This window comes from Mesoplodon bidens (genome assembly GCF_964165515.1).
Source record: "Mesoplodon bidens genome assembly, chromosome: 13".
Taxonomy (NCBI): domain Eukaryota; kingdom Metazoa; phylum Chordata; class Mammalia; order Artiodactyla; family Ziphiidae; genus Mesoplodon; species Mesoplodon bidens.
The window spans coordinates 62,951,336-62,972,217 of NC_138169.1; the positions used below are offsets into that span (position 1 = coordinate 62,951,336).

The 20,882-nt window shown below is 50.2% G+C and overlaps 1 protein-coding gene across 1 annotated transcript in view; it reads left to right on the plus strand.

The window, feature by feature from the left end:
* ARK2C (arkadia (RNF111) C-terminal like ring finger ubiquitin ligase 2C) overlaps positions 1-13,559 on the plus strand; it is a gene marked incomplete at its 3' end in the record, with an annotated part of 106,464 nt that extends 92,905 nt beyond the window's left edge. The window contains exons 3-8 of the mRNA XM_081252789.1: positions 593-703; positions 5,281-5,410; positions 7,081-7,185; positions 7,490-7,585; positions 12,840-12,946; positions 13,442-13,559. Of these exons, the coding sequence (XP_081108915.1) occupies positions 593-703; positions 5,281-5,410; positions 7,081-7,185; positions 7,490-7,585; positions 12,840-12,946; positions 13,442-13,559 (667 nt within the window). The remainder of the gene's footprint in view (positions 1-592; positions 704-5,280; positions 5,411-7,080; positions 7,186-7,489; positions 7,586-12,839; positions 12,947-13,441) is intronic.
* Positions 13,560-20,882: the final 7,323 nt, after the last annotated feature.

Below are 20,882 nucleotides of genomic sequence, written 5' to 3' on the forward strand. Positions count from 1 at the left end.
CTTTGAGCACCTCTGGACTTGATGATCTTTAAGACCCCAAGCATCCATGTCTGTAGAGGTTGGGGTGCCTGGGACAGAAGGTGAGTGCTGTAGGAGGTCAGAGGAAGGAGAGGTCACCATGATCTGGAGTGTTCAGGGAGGCCTTCCTGGAGGAGGTGGCTTTGCCCTGGGCCATGAAAGCTGGGAAGAGTGTGGAGAGGGTGGAGGAGAGGAGAAGAGCATGCTGGGAGCAGAGGGGGTGCACAGGGGTGGGAGAGCCTACAGGAGGCTGGTCTGTGTGTCCTGAATACATCCCACCAAGGACAGAGGGGAGCAGTAGGAGAAGGAGCAGAGAAGCTAGAGAGACCGGGTGAGACAGCTGACCTGCAGTGGTCACACCCAGGGAGAGGCTCAGTACAGTGGGCAGCCCAGAGACAGCGGGAATTTCTGAGCTACTGGCTGCTGCCCAGGAAGCTTCCTTGGAGTTCGGGAAGAGGGCTGAAGGCCACTGCTCCATACGTAGGCTGTGGGCTGGGGCTGCTGAGCACTCCTGGGAGCTGGGCTGGCCCTGGGCAGCCCTGACGCCTGGATTCCTCCTTCCATTCCGGTGCAGGCGGAGTCAGGAGCGAGTGTCTGTCCACCCTCACCGCCTCCACCCCAGCTTCGACTTCGGCCACCAACTACAGACACCTCAGCCCAGGTATTTGGCTGAGGGCACTGACTGGTGAGTGGGGTCCCTGGCGGAGGGAGGGAGGAGGGTCTTGTCTGGTCCATGGAGTTCCTGTTTCCTTCACTTCAATGATGCCGGAGCCCTAGTCTTCAAGCCCCAGCTTTTGCCCTGTCCACCCTCAGGGCCAGATGGCCCCCCAAGGTCCTGGTTCTAGCATTGAGCTCAGATGTGGCTAGGTGCCATAATGTGCCCAGCCTTGGGCTCAGTGCTCATGGTACTGCAGGGGAGGAGGGGACAGGAATGCAAAGCATTTCCCAAGCTCAGGGAGTGCTGTGAACCAGTGGTCCCTGGGAGGGGGGCGGAAAGGAGAATCTCAGGAGCCAGCATGGTCAGGGAAGGCTTCCTGGAGGGGGTGGGCCTTGAGGAGTCCAGAGAGAAGTGCCAGGGCATGCCAGCCAGGCAAAACAGGCTCATGGAGATACAGCCAGCTGGGTTGGAGGCAAGGACTGGGGAGATTGGCTGGGGAGAGGTCGAGGGCTTTGTTGTGGTGTCTTTGTAGGCAGCGGGCCCCTGTGATGTCTTCCCACAGTCTCCTGCACTCAGGGCAGAGGTCTTTGTTGCTCTGGGATGCATTATTGCTTTGTTTTGGATACTTGGTCCCACCCTACTCACAGGTTCTAGCTCAGGGGAGGGCTGACCTAAACTAGGGCTGGATCTAAACACCTGAACACTTGAAAAAGATGTGTAGTTCACTAAAGTATTTAGAGGTAAAGAGCATCATGTCTTCAACTTATTTTTAAATAGTTTAAGGAAAAAAATCCACAGAGAACTCTGTATGTGTGTTTGTATGTATGGATGTATACATGGAGAGAGAGAAGGAAATAGAAATGCAGTAAGGTAGTAAAATTTCAACACTTGGGGAATCTGAGTGAAGAGTATCCAGAAATTTTTTGCAACTTTGAGGCAAAAAAGTGTGTGTGTGTGTGTGTGTGTGTTGTAAAGAATGTAAAAACAAACAAAAAACCTGAATGGAAAGGGATGGGCTATTTAAGAAACAGACGTGCATTAGTGTCCTTACTCAGCCATTTAGTCAGGCAAACTGGTGTGGGCAAGGGTTGCTTTGGAAGCAGCCTAGGACCGGACACCCAGGAATGGTTCAAAGGGGTAGTTCTGGTTGACTGGATGCTAAAGGTGCTTCTAGGTGCAGGAAATGGTTGCTTTAACAGGTTCCGTGTCTCCAGCCCTTGGTAGTTCTCAGGTTTTCTCTGTTAGATTTAACGCTCTCCTAAAACATAGATTGCACCATGGCCAGCTTCAGCCCAGCCTTTTTCTAATTAGCAGATTCAAATTGGAAAGATTTAATTGTTGTTTGGATGAAATTCTGTCCCTCAGCAGGCAAGTCAATCCAGTTTAATTCTCTTCAGCACACAGAGCACCTGGGGTCCTTGTGTACGGCTAAGGGATCTGAGCAAGGTCCAGCGTGGCAAGTGGGAGGGGATGGGAGACACGGGGAGGCGGGTGCTGCTGAGATGCGGGAGGCGTGGTGCGGGTTAGGCCGCCGACTTCCTTTATTTGGCCAAATATCCTGTGCTCCTCGGTCATTTCTGTCGTTCTGCATTCCTGACCCCTGCTTGCCTGGAGAAACAGAGAGGCTGGGGCCCTGAGAGGCTGGCCTGTGCCCCAGCAGGGGATGCTGGGAGGCCCCTGGGCTGAGTCCCGCCCGGGGCCACCTGGGGCCCTTTCTGCCTGTCCTGTCCCCACTTCAGGAAAGTAGGAGGTCCTTTCTCCTCCCTGTAATTAGCCCTGCTCCAGCAAGGGCCAGCCAAGTGGTGACGAGGGGCTTTTCATCCCACCCCTCTTTTCCAGGGAGCCCTCTTCTGCCAGGAGATATGAGGTCTGGAAATTAGATGACAGGAAATGCATTATAGGCGGGGCTGCTCTCACCCTCTGCAAGGATCCCTGGGAGGGAGGAGGTGGGGAGTGTGTCTGCGCCGCCCCCTTTCCTTTAGAGAATCATCAGAAACCACTGACTTCTGCCCTAGTCATCCCAGGAATTGGCATGTCCCAATAGCTCTCGTCCAGCCCCAGGCCTGAGGCTGCCTGGCCCTCCCCCCCTTACTTTAGGAGATTCTAGCCCTACCCAAGCAGCTGCTCTCACTGAGCATCCTGGCCTGGGAGTGTGTGGGAGGAGCAGGCCTTGGGGGATAAATCCCCCCAACCCCCCCTTTCTGGCCTGGGCCCGATAACTTGACCTTGACCTTGAGTCCTGCTCCGATGTCTCCGTCCTCATCGTGCTCCTCTGACAGTCCTGGGTTCACAGTTCTGACTCTGCCCCCAGTGCAGATGGCAGCCCGCGCGGCCATGCAGCCCTAGCCCTGCCTGGGCACCTGGGAGAGGGGGGTAGGGGTGAGAGCTTCCTGCCGTCTTTCCCCTGCAAGTAGCTCGGCCTCAGCAAAGGAGCCCTGTTCGAGGATCCTGGGTTTGGGAAGGGATTTTTGATGAGATGATAAAAGGGGATCCCAGAGCCCACTCAGGCCCAACCTGGGCAGATCACCTCTCTCATCTGAGGGCTGAGGTGCCTTTTGCTTCTCCACTCAGCATTCCTACAATTGGAGAGATTCTGTTCCCAGTTCCTTGGGACTTTGCTTTTGGTAGAATTCCCTGAACATCTCTCTGCTACTTTGAATCTGTTGGATTCCCTGAGACTGCTGGGCAGGTGCTAAGAGTCAGAGTTTCTGCCACGTGAGGTGCCCCGGGGAACTCCTTTCCCCGAGGCAGGTCATGGGGTGAGCCCAGGGGAGGATCGGAAACCCTGGAGCCCCTAACTGGCTAGCCTGGGGCCATGGATAAGGCACTGGCCTTCTTCAGGCCTCCGCTGGGCCTGCGAAAGTGAGGGACTGGACTAAGAGAATTTCTAAGTTTGCTTCCAACTGGCTCCAAGAGTTACCTCATGTCCCAAGTGACAGACTCATCAGGCGTTGCTTCAGGGATGTGGGCTAATATATAGAGGAAATGTAGGAATACATATATGTGTCATACTGTATAGACATCACAGCTGGAAGCAGAAATTCCTTTAATGCTCCTCATATTAAAAAAAAAAAGTATTTGTTGAATCAGGCTTTTTTTCCTGTAGTTTCCCCTCATCTGGATTTTGCTGGTTATGCTCCAGAGGTGTCACCTCAGACGCCCCTTGGTTTGCTAAACTCACTATACACTGGCACCCAGGTTGCGACTTGAGCAGATTCAGCTTCAACTTGCATTTTTTGCAAAAAACACTTCCTACGAGGTGCTGTGTTCTTCCAGCAGATAGCTGGTTGTTTCTCCTGTGTGATGTTAGTAGCAACTGATAATCTTTGCCCAGATCCTTTATTTCTTTAGGGGATGAAATAAGGTGACAAATAATTCAATCATTCCTTATTCATTTATTAGCTAGAAAACTTACATAAAGAGCAATTTTCCTTCATCCACGATTTGGTTACCCTGAAGTACAGTTAACAGAGGAAAGGCAGGATAAATGTTTGGTTCTTCCCCTTTATTTTTTATTATTATTTTCTTTTTCGGTACACGGGCCTCTCACTGTTGTGGCCTCTCCCATTGCGGAGCACAGGCTCCAGACACGCAGGCTCAGCGGCCATGGCTCATGGGTCCAGCCGCTTCGCGGCATGTGGGATCTTCCCAGACCGGGGCACGAACCCGTGTCCCCTGCATCGGCAGGCGGACTCTCAACCACTGCGCCACCAGGGAAGCCCCTTCCCCTTTATTTATTAGTTTTCAAAATGAAGCATCCCTAGCATCCTTCAAAGGGGACCAATTCTCTTTAGCATCATTTCATTCTCATGGATTTGAACCTATTTCACGTATTTCAGTCTATTGCAGTTACACTCATTGATGCAAAATGCCCAAACTCTGCCAGTGGGAGCCTCTCCAGGATGGTTCCCGAATCCTTTTGACTTGACCTTGATAACTTCCTTGTTTTTAGTTATGACAAGGTGTTTCAATCTGATGGCTCCCGAATCCTTTTGACTTGACCTTGATAACTTCCTTGCTTTTAGTTATGACAAGATGTTTCAATCTCATGTTGCACTTTTTTTTTTTTTTCTGTCGCAGACCAGAACTTAGCCATTTTCCAAGGAACACTGGATCCTTTTCAGTTGATTGATTTTTAAGTGAAATGAGTTTCCTGTATGGTGAGGAGCAGGGGCGTTGGTCCAGGAGAACTTTCCTGCCTCACAGCTGCAGGTCCCCCTCCTATTATTTTCTCAAAAGTGGTAAAAGTATGGCCTCTGACCCCCTCCACTTTGTCTGGAGCTGTCTTTCCTTGGCTCTGTATCCGTGACCGGCTTATTTGGATTCCTCTTTCAGCATGTCTCTCAGGGACGGGCTTTGGTGCACTAGTCTCAAGTAGTATGAGGCCCAGACTATACTAGTTCCTTCGATGTAGCAGAGCCCTTCCTTCTCTGAGTCTCGGTTCCCTTCGCCATAAAGAGAGGGGCAGGGCTAGGCGAGACTGACTCCCTTGCAGCTCTGGCAGTTTGTGACTCTGATTCTACTCGACGGGCTTGATGTCTGAGGTCCCTTCTGCAACCCGCTGGCCGGATCACCTGTGCTTCACCGTGGCTGTGTCCCTGCAGGGATCTCAGTGTGGACACCGGCTTGAGTCCCGCTCAGTTCCAGGTGCGGCCCATGCCTCAGCACTATCAGCATTACCTAGCGACTCCTCGAATGCACCATTTTCCCCGAAACTCCTCCTCCACGCAGATGGTGAGTGAGAGGCTCTGCCAGGAGATTGACTCCCTTGCTGCCTGTTGGTGCCCATGGTGGGCTGAGGCCTGTGGCTCCCTTGTGTCCTGCCCGGCTGTGTCCTGAGCACAGGCAGGTCAGCCACTCCCATCCCCTCCCCTCCCAGCTCCTATTCCCAACTGGGCTTGAAGGGGAAAGAAAGCAAAGCTGCTGGACCAGAAGCCAACACTGCTGAAAGGAGGTGGGGCACTGGGGGTGGGGCAAGGGGCCCAGTGGCAGGCCCCGGTCTGAGGGGGTGGGGGGGTGGAGTGAAGGAGGGTGGGGGAAAGGCTCAGGGCTAAGAGCAAGCAGCGTAGTCCCTGGACCCCATGTGACCTCATTTAGTTAATTTATTGGGTCAGCTTCTCCCGGGGGTTTGGTTTTACTTATCCGTGAAATGGGATGAAGATGCCTGGTGTGGGGAACACAAGAGACCCCAGAAGTGGCCCCTGGGGCTGCCTGCTGATCTGGTGCTGCCTTGTGCGGAGGGCCGGCCTTCAGCGCTGCAGGGTGTGGCGACTGTGGGAGGATCCGGTTGGGTTTGGGGCCTTTGCATACCTGGCATCCCGAGCTGTGTGGAATGAAGGTGGAGATAGTCCACTAAAGCAGCGAAAGGCTGATTGAAAATCTTATTTCCAGACAGCTTCTTCATGCTGCTGCCCTAGAGCATAATTCGGCCCTTCCAGCCCTTACCTTTGCCCTTTAACCGCTCAGCACCTCAGTCTCTCCTCATTTGTAAAATGAGAGGCTTGGATGAATAATCCCAGAAGCCTTGTCAGCTCGGAAGTTCTAAGGTTCGCCTTATGAAGCACCATCTCCTAAGAATAAAAGCTAGTGGTTATTGAGCACTCACTGCATACCAGGCACTGTTCTAATCACTAGCCTCGCAAAAACACCACACGAAAGGTTTTATCCCTGTTTTACAGATTGGCAAACTGAGGCATAGAAAGATTAAGTCCAGGATCATGCAGGAGTAAGCTGAGGAGCTCTGACTCACAGCTGGAGAGAGGGTGAGAGTCAGGGTGAGGTGAGTGAGGCAAGGCCGTGCAAGGAAAGGATCAGATCCTGTTTTTATTTAAAATTTTGATAGTTTGTTCATTATGGATTCTTTGCATTAATTTTGATTTTTAAAATACTACATTAAAGTATTATTTATCTTGGTTACTGAGTCATTCGGTGCCTCCTTAAATTTTGTGCCCTCACTTGCCCCACCCTGTTCTGGGCAGTACAGAGCGGAGGGGAAGGGAGTGAACTTTGCCATCCGACTGCCTGGGTTTGAAACCATGGTTCTGTCACTTACCTCATCCGCTTGTGTCTCACTTACCCTATCAGCAAAATGGGAGTAGTAATTGCACCCAGGTTAAAGGTCGGGTGAGATGATTCAATTAATCGTTCCAAGGGCTTAACAGTGCCTGCCATGAAATAAATGCCCAGTCAGGTTAGCTGTTACTTTACTGATTTTGTTATTCTTTCTGGGGCTGGTTCGGCCCAGGCTTGGTTCTTGATGAGGAGAGGGGGACACAGGAGGAGGAAAGACAGCGCTTCTGAACACCGCAACATCTCAGGGGTGCGCTGATTGGCTATGGGAGGGGGAGTCAGAAGCTGGGCTCTTGGAGCCTGGAATCCTGTCTGAGGCATTTTCTCCCCAACAGGTCGTCCATGAAATCCGAAACTACCCTTACCCTCAGCTTCACTTCCTTGCTCTCCAGGGACTGAATGCCAGCAGACACACCTCCGCTGTGCGGGAGAGCTATGAGGTAAGCCCCGCCCCTCTGTCTGGGGACCCTCCCGTCAGCCTGGCTCTTGCTGGCTTGGTGGAGATGCCACTGTCCCCTCTCCCTCCCCAGCAGGTGGGGAGGGCATGGGTGGTAGGCGTAGCCTCAGGGTTGAGAGTAGGAGAGAGAAAAAGAGAGTGAGTAGAGATCTCGCAGTCTTTGAGCATCTGACAATTCTTCCCGTCGACGTGAATGCTCTGCAGGTCTCTCAGTGCCCCTCCTCCTTATCATGAGTGCCGCGTTTGCACGTGCAGAATGCACACATCCACATGTTCTCTCTTTGTAGGAGCTGCTGCAGCTCGAGGACAGGTTGGGAAATGTGACTCGGGGAGCTGTACAGAACACCATTGAGAGGTTCACCTTCCCCCACAAGTACAAGAAGGTGAGCCAACCAGCAGGTCAGCCTGCATAGTTGGGGTTGAGGTGGGGACCATCTAGTTGACCCTGGCCCAGCTTTCCACCGAGGGGCACGGTCCGAAATCTAGAAGCTTTTGCTCTGGCTAGATGCTCTGAAGCTCTGCTACCTTCCCAGGGTCTTCTCCCTTGCTTCTGCCAGGTGTGACCAGGAGGGGAGCTGGGTATGTGTGTGTGCATGTGGACTTGTGAGTGGGTGTACAGGCAGATGAATGTTTGTATCTGAATGAGGAGGGCCAAGGGAGCACCTACACTGCAGGCTGAGATTTGCCTTAGAAAAGATTCCAAGTCCAATCTCACATATGGACAAACAGGCGGCTAAGGCTTCAGAGCGTAGGTTTCCAGTCCTTGGGGAGTGTCAGGTTCACGTGGGCTGCTTTTAAAGCCACAGATTCACAGGCTGTACCCTAAGCCTGTGGAGGAAGACTCTGGAGTAGGATTGGAGTCCAGGAATTGGAGTTAAATTTTAAAACAAATTCAAATAAATAAGAAATTTGGAAGTAACCAATCTGTCTTTCAATAAGTAAATGGGTAAGTAAACTTTGGTAGATCCATACAATGGAATATTATTCCATGATTTAAAAAAATAAGCTATTAAGCCATGAATAGATGTGATGCAGAAAATATGTATTAACTGCATATTACTAAGTGAAAGAAGCTGACTTGAAAAGGCTGCATACTGTATGATTCCAAATACACAGCATTCTAGAAAAGGTAAGAGTAGACAGTAAAAAGATCCGTTGTTGCCAGGGGCTTTAGGAGAGGGATAGGCAAATGAATAGGTGAATGATAGGGGACTTTTAGGGCAGTGAAACTATTTTTTATGCTACTGTAATGGTGGACACGACATGACATTATGCATTTGTTAAACCCTTAGAACCCTAATGTAAATGAATGGACTTTATTAATAATGATGTATCACTCTTGGTGCATCAGTTGTAACAAATGTACCACACAAGTGCAAGATATTAATAGGGCAAACTCTGTGAGTTTTGAGAGGGGAAGGGAGGGAACACGCTGTATTTTCTGCTCAGTTTTCGAATAAACTAACACTGCTCTATGAAATAAAGTCTGCTATGAAAACAGGTAAATAAATACTTTTTTTTTTTTTTTGCGGTACGCGGGCCTCTCGCTGTTGTGGCCTCTCCCGTTGCGGAGCACAGGCTCCGGACTCGCAGGCTCAGCGGCCATGGCTCACGGGCCCAGCCACTCTGTAGCATGTGGGATCTTCCTGGACCGGGGCACGAACCTGTGTCCCCCGCATCGGCAGGCGGACTCTCAACCACTGCACCACCAAGGAAGCCCAATACTTTTTAAAATTTAGGAATTAAAAGCTTGACAAGCACTGAGAAACTTGGAGCAGGAAAATGTTCATGGTGGTCAAGCCGGAGCCCATCTTCACCCCCTCAGGAGGCCATAGGCTGCAGTGGTTGTGAGCACTAGGTGTTGGAAACAGGTGGGGCCAGTTTTGAATTTCCGTTTTACTACTGTCTTTGGGCTGCTATAACAAAATGCCTTCTACTTGGTGCCTTAAACAACAGACATTTATTTCTGACAGTTTTGGAGGCTGGGAAGTCCAAGACCAAGGCACTGGCAGATTTGGTTCTTGGTGAGGGCTCTCTTCCAGGCTCACAGACGGCTGACTTCTTGCTGTGTCCTCACATGGCAGAGAGGAAGCTCTGGTGTCTTTTTCCTTTCTTATAAGGGCACCAATCCCATCATGGGGGACCTACCTTCATGACCTCACCTAGACCTAATTACCCCCCAGAGACCCCATCTCCATCACATTGGGAGGGGTGGTTAGGGTTTCAACATATGAATTTGGGGGAGGGGGACAAACACTCAGTCCCTAACCACCACTTATAGCTGTGTGACTCTGGACAACTTACTTGGCTTTTCTGGCCCTTCCCTTGCCCTTTTTCATGCAAAATGGGAAAGATATGTTAGTAGCTGCCATAGAGGGACTCTGGGGATTCAGTGGGACAGTGCGTATACATGGCTTAGCACAGTGCCCAGTACCCAGTGAGTGCTCAGGAGTAGGGAGCTGCTCTCACCTTGATTCTAGGCTTGCCCAGGTACCCATGGTGTCAATGGCAAAGACCATGAACCTTGGTCTATGCAGCTCCTCATGGAGGCACTGGATTTATCCATCAGTGATTCCAATCAACATTTACTGACACAGCTATTATGTGTCAGTCATGGATAGTATGTTAATAGAGGAAACAACAGTATTTCAGTAATTAAGCGTGTCATCTGCATGGAGAAAATGATCATTCTCTGGAGGGAGAGCTTGAAGCTTCTGGAGAAGGACGTGGAAGGGAGTGAGGTGCGTTCAGGAGCCCGGGAACAACTTCTACCTTCCTGACCAGGGTGGGCTCACTCCTGCCAGAGATGCACACTTCAGCTGTCATTACTTCAACAGGCCGAGAGGAGATAAGGAAAAGAACTAATGCTAAGAATGAAAAGGGAAAATGGACTGAACCAATGACATAAAGAGTTGAGCTAAAAAAATTATGGGAATAAAAGGAGACTTGGGGGAATAAAATATTATAAAAACAGGAATACGAAGAATTAAAAATGCAAAATGATAGCATTTAAGATCCCCCAAAATATTAAAAAATTAAAAAATTTAAACTGAGAGTAAAATAATATAAAACAAAAAAGGATATTTTAAAATAGCAATGATAGGGGCTTCCCTGGTGGCGCAGTGGTTGAGAGTCCGCCTGCCGATGCAGGGGACACGGGTTTGTGCCCCAGTCCGGGAAGATCCCACATACCGTGGAGTGGCTAGGCCTGTGAGCCATGGCCACTGAGCCTGCGCGTCCAGAGCCTGTGCTCCGCAACGGGAGAGGCCACAACAGCGAGAGGCCCGCGTACCGCAAAAAAAAAAAAAAAAAAAAAAAAAAAAGCAATGATATGATAAGAATAAATAAAAATATAGTCAAAAGAAAATATAAAAAAACAAGAATTAGGAAAAGATATGAAAATTACATACAAAATTAATGTCAATAACATCAAAGTGAAAACAGAATGTTAATGAAAATGAGAAGGTAAGGGCAAAAGGGACAGTTCCCACATAAGGTTCTGTGTGGGAACCTTTAAAATACATATTAAATTAAAAATGCTGAAGAAACTTATAGTTAAAATAAAAGTTACATAGATAATGAAAAGAGAAGGCAAAAACTGGAAGACCTAAAAGATTAAAAACACAAAGGAAGAAAGAGGATAAGATTTGAAAAGAGACAATATAGTTTAAAGAAATATAGATTAGATATGGTAAAACAAGGTAGGACTATTAAGTTAAAATTATTAACTATATAAAGGAAATCCTGAATAATGGTGGGAGAAAACAATAGAAAATAGTCTCAATGGTATTTTTTATGGAACTCCCTTTTCTCAAAGGGCCAACTAAAAGAAGGCCACTCTTCGCAGTGGTTGAGAGTCCGCCTGCCGATGCAGGGGACACGGGTTCGTGCCCCAGTCCGGGAAGATCCCACATGCCGCGGAGCGGCTGGGCCCGTGAGCCATGGCCGCTGAGCCTGCGCGTCCGGAGCCTGTGCTCCGCAACGGGAGACGCCACACAGTGAGAGGCCCACATACTGCAAAAAAAAAAAAAAAAAAAAAAAGAAGGCCACTCCACCAGCAAACACAGCTGGGTTCTTAGGCAGGCAGATCATCACCATTCCATTCATACTCCAAACCCATGACAATTATATGGGACTATGGATGTAATTCTGATTTTCTGGTTAAGGGTAAACTTATTGCAGTTGGGTGTATAGGGCACAGGGAGGCTGAGAGCAGAAGGTATAGATTTTCTTGTATGTTCTAATAAGGTTACACAATTCCCCAGATTACTTCAGACTCCAGAGCTCAGGACCAGGGACCAGACTGGGGACACCTGGCATTTAGGCCTGGCCCGAAGGTCATAGTCACTCTCTGGGTGATCTTTATCTTGTGACTCTTCAGATTTCTCTTGGCAAAATGACCTTTAAGTCTGCTTATCCCTGGAGAGGGGGGAAAAGGTTTAGTTTTCTTCCCGTGGGTATTATCAGAATGTTTCACTGCATAGCATGGAGATGGGAACAAGAAAGTGGGCTGATTCCATTCACTGATTAGATTCCTTCCTCCCCAGAATATTTTTTTAAGCACCAGTGATGTGCTTTGTACTTGACCAAGGGTGGGGCAGTATCTAAAGAAGGGTGAGCCATGGTCCACACCATCCAAGAACTTGGAACTTTCTACATAGTAGTTAACTATCTTCAAATAATTAGCAAAGAATTTAAAACAGGACAATTAAAGTCAACAAGTATAAACAGAGTGCCGCATGATGTCTAACATGGTATTAGAACTAGTGCTTACCTTTTTAAAAAATTAATACCTTTTAAAAAAAATTGAAGTCTAGTTGATTTACAATGTTGTGTTAGTTTCCGGTGTACAGAGGAACTGGTGCCTATTTTAAAGGAACTTTCTGGACAGGCAGAGAGAACAAACAACATAGAATAAGTGTGGTACAAATAATAGGAGGTAATGCCCAGTTGAGGAAATCTGCCTTCATCTAGTAATGAATGAAGAAGTGAATAGACATTAGTTGAGAGAAAGAGAGGAAGGAAGGAAGGGAGGGAGGGAGGGAGGGAAAGAAGAGTGAATGGATGGAAGGATGGATGGATGGATAGATGAAGCGTGCTGAACCTGAAAGTGGAGGGAGAAGTCTGGAGGCAAGGGTATAGGTTGGAAAGGATGTAAGGAGGAGTGGACAGCATGAGGGGACTAGAATAGAGGAGCTGTTTATGCACGAGCCATAGTTTTCCGAAGACTGGTTCACTAGGTACTCAATTCCTTTCTAAACTCTGTGCGTCTAGGACAGTGTAAGGTTTATACCTGGGACATAGATTGCCTGGGACAACAAAAACTGCTTGGCCTCTTGCTCGGCTCCACTCCTGCACTCTGTATCCTGAAGCAAGGAGGCGGCATGGGGAGGAGGCAGGGAGAAGGGTCTGGGAAGCGCACAGAAGTCTGGGTGTTATTTCAGAACTTAAAAAGTGACTGATTAAATTTGTTATAAAGCGGAAAAAAAAAATAAAGTAAGGCACAGGTTAATTTCTACATTAAAAAAAAAAAAAGTGACTGACTCCCAGGGAAAGGAGGCTGAAAGGGAGGGGGAGGCTGTGGATGAAAGACAGGGGCCACCAGGTGAGTCGGTGCTCTTCCTCTGCTTCACACAGCGAAGACCCCAGGACGGCAAAGGCAAGAAGGAAGAGGGGGAGGAGTCAGACACAGATGAGAAATGCACAATCTGTCTGTCTCTGCTGGAAGATGGAGAAGATGTGAGGTAGGAGCCCCGCCTTTTGAGGTCCCCTCTTCCTTCATGGGGATTGGTGATCAGTCCTGCACCGTGTGTCAGGGGTGCTTGTTTGCCTGTGCACGTGCCAAGGGTGCACAGTGTGCTCTGTGGTTGTCCTAGGAAGGTGGGGTGTGGAACATTCTAGATGTGTGGTGCCCATGGTGTGGACTCCCGGACACAAAGCTAGGAGAACAGAGAGACATTTGGCCTGAATGGAACTCAGATAAAGTCCTGGCTTCATTTCAGGTTGATCTGGAGGGCCAGGAGGAGGAGGGCCTTGGGGCTTTCCTTCCTGTCATGAATTCCCATCCCAGCCACAGCCTTACTCCATGGCAGAGCCCCCAAAACCTTCTTTGGCCAGTCCCCCAGTGGTCCTGGGTATGAGTCTCCTCATTCCCCGAGTAGTCAGTGTCCCATGGCTCCTGGCACAGCCCGGGGCCCTTCTCCTTGACCATTCCTCCGACTTACCCTCCTCTCTTCCAGGCGCCTACCCTGTATGCATCTCTTTCACCAACTGTGTGTGGACCAGTGGCTCGCCATGAGCAAGAAATGCCCCATCTGCCGAGTGGACATTGAGACACAACTGGGAGCTGACAGCTGAGGGAGGAATTAGCCAGTGGACACCCCATTTTCCTTCACCAGGTCCCCCCACGGCCATAGCCCTTGCAGCCAAACTTTGCCTTCTGAGCCATTTGATGTAGAGGAAAAGCCTGCAAGCACATTTTGTGGAAAGAGGAGTTGGTGGTATCCGTGTCTGAGGAAAGGAGGGGGTGGGGGAGGCCCACCTGTCCAGAGTGGCGACTGCCCTGTCCGTCCGTCCATGTCCATCCGCCTGCTTTGCGGGAGGTAGGGAGCTGGCAGTGCCCGGAGCAGGGGTGGGAAGGGGGGGCCCATGCTGCTGAGAATCTAGATGTGATCCTGCAGGTCCTAGCTGATAGCCCGGCCCCTCAATCCTGTCCTTTGAAGGATTGTATATATACCTCTTGACCACGTAGAAACCATGTAGGGGTCTCTAGCTAATTCTGTGGATGGCAGCCAGAGCATGTTAGCTTAAGAAAAATGTCGTGTGTGGTGCTCTAGTCATCTGTGGTGGACATGTCGCTGTTACCGAATCCGCACCAAATAGTTCTCATTGAGTTTCTTGTTTTGGTGCCTGACTGAACCAACCAACGACAGCCCGAATCTTCCCGTCTTTACGAGAGAAAAGGAAAAAGGAATCAAAGGTGAAGAAAAAAGCCAAATCCTGTTTACGGTGAAAAAGGATGATTTTTTTTTTCACCCAGGTTGGGAGGCGGGAGGGGGTTCTCGTTTTGTTTTTGTTTTCTCTTGGCTTTTGTTTTTCTCATGTTTACAGTGCACGGAGCGTGGAGGGGCGTCCAGGAAAGAGGAGGACTGGAAAAGGAGCAGATGGGGACTTAGAGGGGCCTCTGAGGGGCTCAGCCGGGGTTGGGAAGGCAGCATGTGAGTAGGCAAAGGGGAGAAGTCTGTCTTGAAGGGGGGCTCCGCACTTCCAGAGCCCATCTACTTAGCTCCAACCATCCCCCGCTCCCCCAGTTCCACACTGAACCAGGAGGCGTCAGCTTTCAGCCAGAGCTGCCCCAGGTTCCTCGGAGCCAGGATATCCCTGCTCACGCCAGCTTCTTCCTTTTGGCTGTGCTTATGCCCTGTCACAAAGAGGCAATTTGGCCACTGCCTCTCTAATGCAAAAAATTAACCAGATGCTAAAGATAAAGTAGCATAGGTGATGGACACCTGGTCTTGGCCAAAGTGCTCTCAGCTAGCACGCAAGGGCTGAGGTCAAACACCGTGGACCTCGAGGAGGACCTTGAGCTTCCTTTGGAATGTCTCAAATCCTGATGGAGTCCCTCAGAGATGGCCCTGGCCCAGAGACCACCTTGGCTGGGTTGGGAGGCCCTGTGTTCTTAGCCTCTGGCTCTTTCTCTCTTTGATAACCTTGGGCAAGTCCCTTTCTTTCTCTGTGCCTCAGCTTCCTTCTCCTTACAGTGGGGAGAAACAACAGTGCATCCCCGTTTCCACCTCTTCTACCTCACCTAGATGTTGTGAGGATTAACGCTCTCTCTGCCCAACGCATTCTGTGCTCTCCTGGGAACCTCCTTGGGGTTTAGGGATGGCGGTGGCGGGAGACAAGACCTGGAAGTTCCAAGTGACACCATCCAGTGTGTTTTTCTGAACCACTCCATAATTTTTCTGAATCTCAAAGGGAGCAGAGAGACGGGAGGACAAGAGAGTGGAGATGCGGAAGTCCGCCCAATTCCAGCCCCAGCCCAACTTTCTTTGTCCATCTGTGGAAAACACCAGCTCAGCTAGAATTCTGCTCTCTTCCTTTGCCTCTCCTGCTCACTCCTTCTCTCTCTCATTTGCACTGCCCTCAAAGCCTCCCCCTCCCCTCATCCCTTGCCCCAGTCTCAATGCCTTTATATCAATAAGAGAAGACTAAGGGGAACAGGATACTTATCACATATATGAAGAAATACCATAAGGTTAAGAAAATTTGAGTCTGCATTGTTTCTTACAAGGGGTAAAACCAGGACCAATGGGTAAAAATGATGGGGAGGCATATTTTGGCTTGAGGTAGAACCTTCTAGCACATATGGAGCTGCCAGGTGGAGGGATGGCTGCTCTGGACACCTGCAGGCAGAGAGTGGGGGTCATGGCTTCTGGAAGGAGGGTTACTCAAGGATCTCAGTCAGCCCAAGACCATCTGTACCGAGTACCTGCCAGGGCAGGGGCTGGAGGAGACAACAGCCAGGGAGACGACATCCCTGGCCTCCAGGAGCTTACAGTCCAGTTGAGGAGCGAAGGCGATAGTGCGCAAAGGGTGACTAGTCTGATCCCAGGTCGATGGCACGAGCATTATACTGTCCCATTCAGTGGGTCCAGTGTGTGAACAGTGTCTCCAGGGCCAACGGCTGGAGAGCCCATGAGTCGGAAAGTACTTGTCAGGATTTTGGAGAGAGCTAGTTACTAGCAGCCCCAGGAAGTCGGGAACTCTGCCTACCCTGCTTTGACCCAGAGGTAGGCAGGGTGGTCCAGGGAAAGTCACTCCCCACTTAGTCTCAGTCCTTTGTTCTCTCCCAGGCTGCCTTGCAAGGCCAGCAGGTGGTGGGTTGGTGGGGAGGCCGGAGGGAACGGGAGCTGGTGTCTGGCTTCCGTCTTGGCTCTTGACCGACAAAGTGGGCAGCTCTAGAAGCTGCCTCCTTCTCTCTGGGCCTCAGTTTCCTCAGCTGCACATAAAGAGGTTGGATTGGAAGCTTGCTAAATTTCCTTCCAACAATCACATTCTCTGATCTTCCCTAACATCAACACATTTTTCAAGGTGGGAGAGCTGTGTGCCCACCAAGCTGTTGACAGCAACCTTCCCCAAAGGCACTAACGCCTATATCATAGGCTGAGAGTGGGATGGGTCCCCTCCTCCCCCCAGTTCTCTGCAGGCTCCCTGAGTGCCCCGGGCTAACGTTAGCCAGTGACTGGGGTGAAGGTCACCCAGAGGGGAGAGGTCGGTTCTGACTTTGGGGGTAGATCCTGGAGCCCCCCATGCCCATCTCTCTGGGGCCCTCCTACCTTGCAGGTGGGCACCTCCCAGCCCCCCGGCTTCCTCAGCAGGCAGCCAGGCGGGGTGAGAAGAGAGGAGAGGGGTCTGTGCTTCCCCTCCCTCGACGTCTGGGAGCCTGGGAAGACTGGAGAAGAGGCAGGCTTTGGCCTCAGCCCCCTGTCGTCCTCCGGCTCAACTCAAGGGACTCAGACCCCTTCTTGACTGAGACGCATGAGTGCCTTCTGGGGCGAGAGCTGCCCCAGGATTCCAGTTGGGCCTCCAGCCGCCTTGCAGCCCTGGCCGCAGCGGGTCGCCATGGACGCCAATCTTCGAAACCCACAAACCCAGGCCACCTGGCGCGGCGGGGGCGGAGCCTGGGCTCCTCCTCCAGCTGGGCCCCCGGCCCAGCCCTCGCCCCCTACCCGTGGCGGGACTCAAGCTCCTCTTCTGCAAATGTTTCCAGCCTCCGTGCAAGTATTCTTAACTCTTTACGCCTAATGAACAAGCACAGTTTTTTCAACGGTGAAGAAAAAGCACCAGATTTTTTTTTTCCTGAAGAAATCCCCCAAGCCCCCGCCTACCGGCGGGACAGACACTCCCCGCGTGGGGCTGTAGCAACGTCTGTCAGGTCCCCCCCATCGTGTTTCATCTCCTGCGCGCGCGTAGAGCAAATGCTAGAGCGATTTCAGCTGATAGAAAAACAAAAATGAAAAAAAAAAAAAACACAAAAAACAAAAAACATGGCACGTTGCTAGTTTACAGGGTTTTGTGAGTTTAAATGCCTTATATTTAACAATCATAATTTATGACTAACTTGTAGATATCGTGGGTTCTTATTTAATTATTTTTATAGTTGTTTTGCATTTTTAATTATAATTTATTTATTTAGAAAGGATACTAATTTTTTTTATTACTCCTATTACCTCATTTTGGCGTTGTTTCTGGGAGTGGAATGCTTTGCATGCATTGGTACGATGACAAACAACTACGAATACAAAAAAAAAACTTAAATAAAATTCCGCGAACTTTATTTCGTCCAGACTATCAGGGTGTGTGATTGCAAGCTGTCCTACTGTGGTGCTGGCCTCTTTGGATACATTCCATACGAAATGCAAACCTTTGATTCTGTATGCTGTGATCCTAGTGAAAAACTCCAATATAGTGACTGTATTTAGCACATATATAAATATAATTTGCACTCGTCAGCAGACTGGGGTAAGCCTTTCACTTGCTATCCTTGCCCGTTCTCCCCAACCCCCCATCATTAGCCTGTTTTTTTTCTCCTTCTCCCTGTTTCCACACCTCAGGCCACCCTGCCCCCATCCTCTGAGGAAGGTCCGGGGGCACTCTCTCCACCTGGGCTGCAAATCTCTCTGGTTCCAGAACTGGGCCCTTTGGACATTACCAGCAGGAGCGTCTGAGAGCCAAAAGCCTGATTTACTAGAACGAGCTCTGAACCGGGGGTCAGGAGGCTTGGGTTATCAGCAGCTCTTCTGCAAACTTCCCCGTGACCTTGAGCAAGTCACTTGGCCTCCCTGAGTCTCAGTTTTCTGGGCTGGGGTGAGGAAGGTGAACTGGAGGGTTTCTCTAGGGTCCCTCAGACTTGGATAGAATATGACACAGAGCCGGTGGGAGCCCACCACGCTGTGCTCCCTCATCCTCTTAGGAGAGAAGAAAGGGAGAGTGCAGGGAAGGAGGGAAGGAGAGGTGAGGAGAGGAACAGAGTGGAGTGAGAATTTATCCAGCGGATTTGCTCAAAGGAGAAACCTGGAAGGATGTCTGTCCTTTTACATGCAGCAAGATGTGTGGACACATCCCTGGACATGGGCTTTCACAAGGTTTAGTGGTCATTTGGAGAGTGAGCTGAAACCTGTGTCTTGTTAGATATGGGGATGGGGTTGGCAGACTATAAGCCCCAGACTATGGCGTTTGGGATTGGCACCCCCATCCTACCCTCTCCAGGAGGCTTTGTTGTTGAGGCATCGCCCTTGACTGCAGATTGGGGCACAGATTTTGGACCCATGGTCTCTCCTCCCAGCATCTCCTTCACCCTCTGCCATTGCTCCAAGGGGGCTGTGGGCAGGAGGAACTGCTGTGGAGAACGGGTGTGGGCCTCCAATCTCACTGCCCCCCAGGAGGAGTGCGAGGGGAGAGTCTGAGGAAGCAGTAGCTTCAAAGCCTGGCACAGCGGTGAGCCCAGCAGTTTTTGAGCCGAAAGGAAAGAGGAGGTCCCTGTCCCCAGGGGCAGCCTCTGAGCTGCTCCGACTCTGCATATCAGTCTCGTCCTGACTCACCTCCTCCCGTTTCTTTCCAGCTCATCCTTCCCTCTTGCCTCTTGACATCACTGCCTTTGTGTGGTGGAGAAATCCACCCTCCACATGAGGCCCCTGGGATGGTGCTGATTGGGGAGGGAGCGGAGGCCCAGATTCACCACACTGCCTGGCCAGGCTTGTAAGAGTGGCTGGGCCGTGCCAGGTGCCTAAGCCCCAACTTTGCTCTGGCTGGACTGTGGGTCCCATTCCCTGGGCTTCCGGCCTGCTGCCTGCCCAGCTTCCCCTCTGCCTCCACCCTGGAGCCGTGCTTACCCGCTTTCTGTGAAGGCAGCCTGTGGAGTTGCCCACTGGGGCATAACCACCACACTGCCGAGCCTGGCAGACGCTGCCCCTTGGCAGGGGGCTTGGCGGATGCTGCCCCTTGGCAGGGCTCCTGGACAGACATGCCTTATGCTGCTCTGTGGGGTCGGAGTGGGAAGTGCCCTTTGCCCTGGCTGGCCTGTCCCCCACCCTTCCTCACCCCAGCCTTCCCCTTCCCCAGCCCCACCCCTGGCCTAGGCAGTGGCTCATTTCTCAGCTATGGAGCCAGCGACACCAGGCCCTCGAGGGGGTAATTTGGTTGCCCCTGGTAAGTGAAAGGATTATCCTCAGTGTTGATTGTCCTTTTTTGTAATCCTCCTGCTGTTCTGTTCTGTTGTGCTGTGCAACATTTTGCTACATAGACTATTTTATAGCAGAAAGCTAGAAGAATATTTATTATGAATATTAAAGCAATAGTGCATCAATGAAAAGGCGGAGACATTAGGAATTGTGTAAATGCTTAGATTCACTTTTGGTGGATTTTTTGTACTTTATTTATAACTAATAAAAATGAACTGCATTGCTAACTACACCTCACTCGTGGAGGGTGCTTATTTCTGTGCACATCCAGGAAACGTCCGGAGAAAGCCGCTCACAGACCTGTGTTCATCCAGGACACGCGACAGTGTCTATTGTCTCCTCATCCTCTCCCTGTCCTTCACCTGTTTCCCTTCTCCCTCCCCCACTTCAGCCTCCCCACTTCTCCCCCTCCCAACTCCCTTCCTCTCCCTCCTCCTCCTCTCTTATCTATTATTTTCTTTTACCTCTTTATCTCTCAAAGAATCTGTTCTATTCTGTGAAGAATCATCTCATTAACCTGTTTCCTGAACTTTATGGATCTTAAAGTGGAAAGTTCCCATTTTTGATCAATTTCAAATGTAACGGCTTGTGGTTTGAACTAGAGGCTCCTCAGTTTCTCCATAGGAGAGAAGGAATTTGATTTTTGAAAGTTGGAGTGGATTTTTTATTCCTTCCTAAGAGCCCAAAGTCAGACACTCTTTGTGGTGTCTAGAGTCTATTCTCAGAACAGTGTGGGTCAGTGAGCTGGAAGATGGCTTTCTCTCATAAACTGCAAGCAGAACCCATATTAATGAACTCTTTTTTTTTAAAGTCAGAGACTTTATTTTTCAGAACAGTTTTAGGTGTTCAGAAAATTGAAAATAAGGAGAGTTCCCATATGTTCTCTCATGGCCACCCAGTTTCCCCTGTAATTAACATCTTGCCTTGGTTGGGTGCATTTGCTAGAGTGGAGGGGCCAATATTGATACATTATTATTAACTAAAGTCCATGGTTTTCATTACGTTAATGAATGTTCAGAATCCCCAGTTCTCCTTCCAGTGAGATGATCCAAAATGCTGTCTGTTGTTTTCCACGCAGTTCCATCTGTGTCTCTTCCTTCAGGAACCATAGCTTCTTAGCCCTTGCCGCGCCACTAGCCAGCCATGTGGACACTCCCCGTCCCTGGTTTGCCAACTGTAAGCATGTGGATGGCAGACCAGGCTCCTTCCCCCAACATCTCCCCAGACTACCTCTGTTGTCTTTGTCTACTTAATCTCTGTTGGGTCATGGCCTTCTGGGGCTGGGGGAGTGGCTCTCTTTCCTCGGATTTTTTGCCCACCCAACACGTGGGCCAACGGGCAGCCTTGCGAATCTCCACCCCTCTCCCACCTCCTATCGCAGTGCCCAGGAGGACAGACTTCTCAGAAAACACCCAAGCTCTGCCTGTGACTCCTAGTC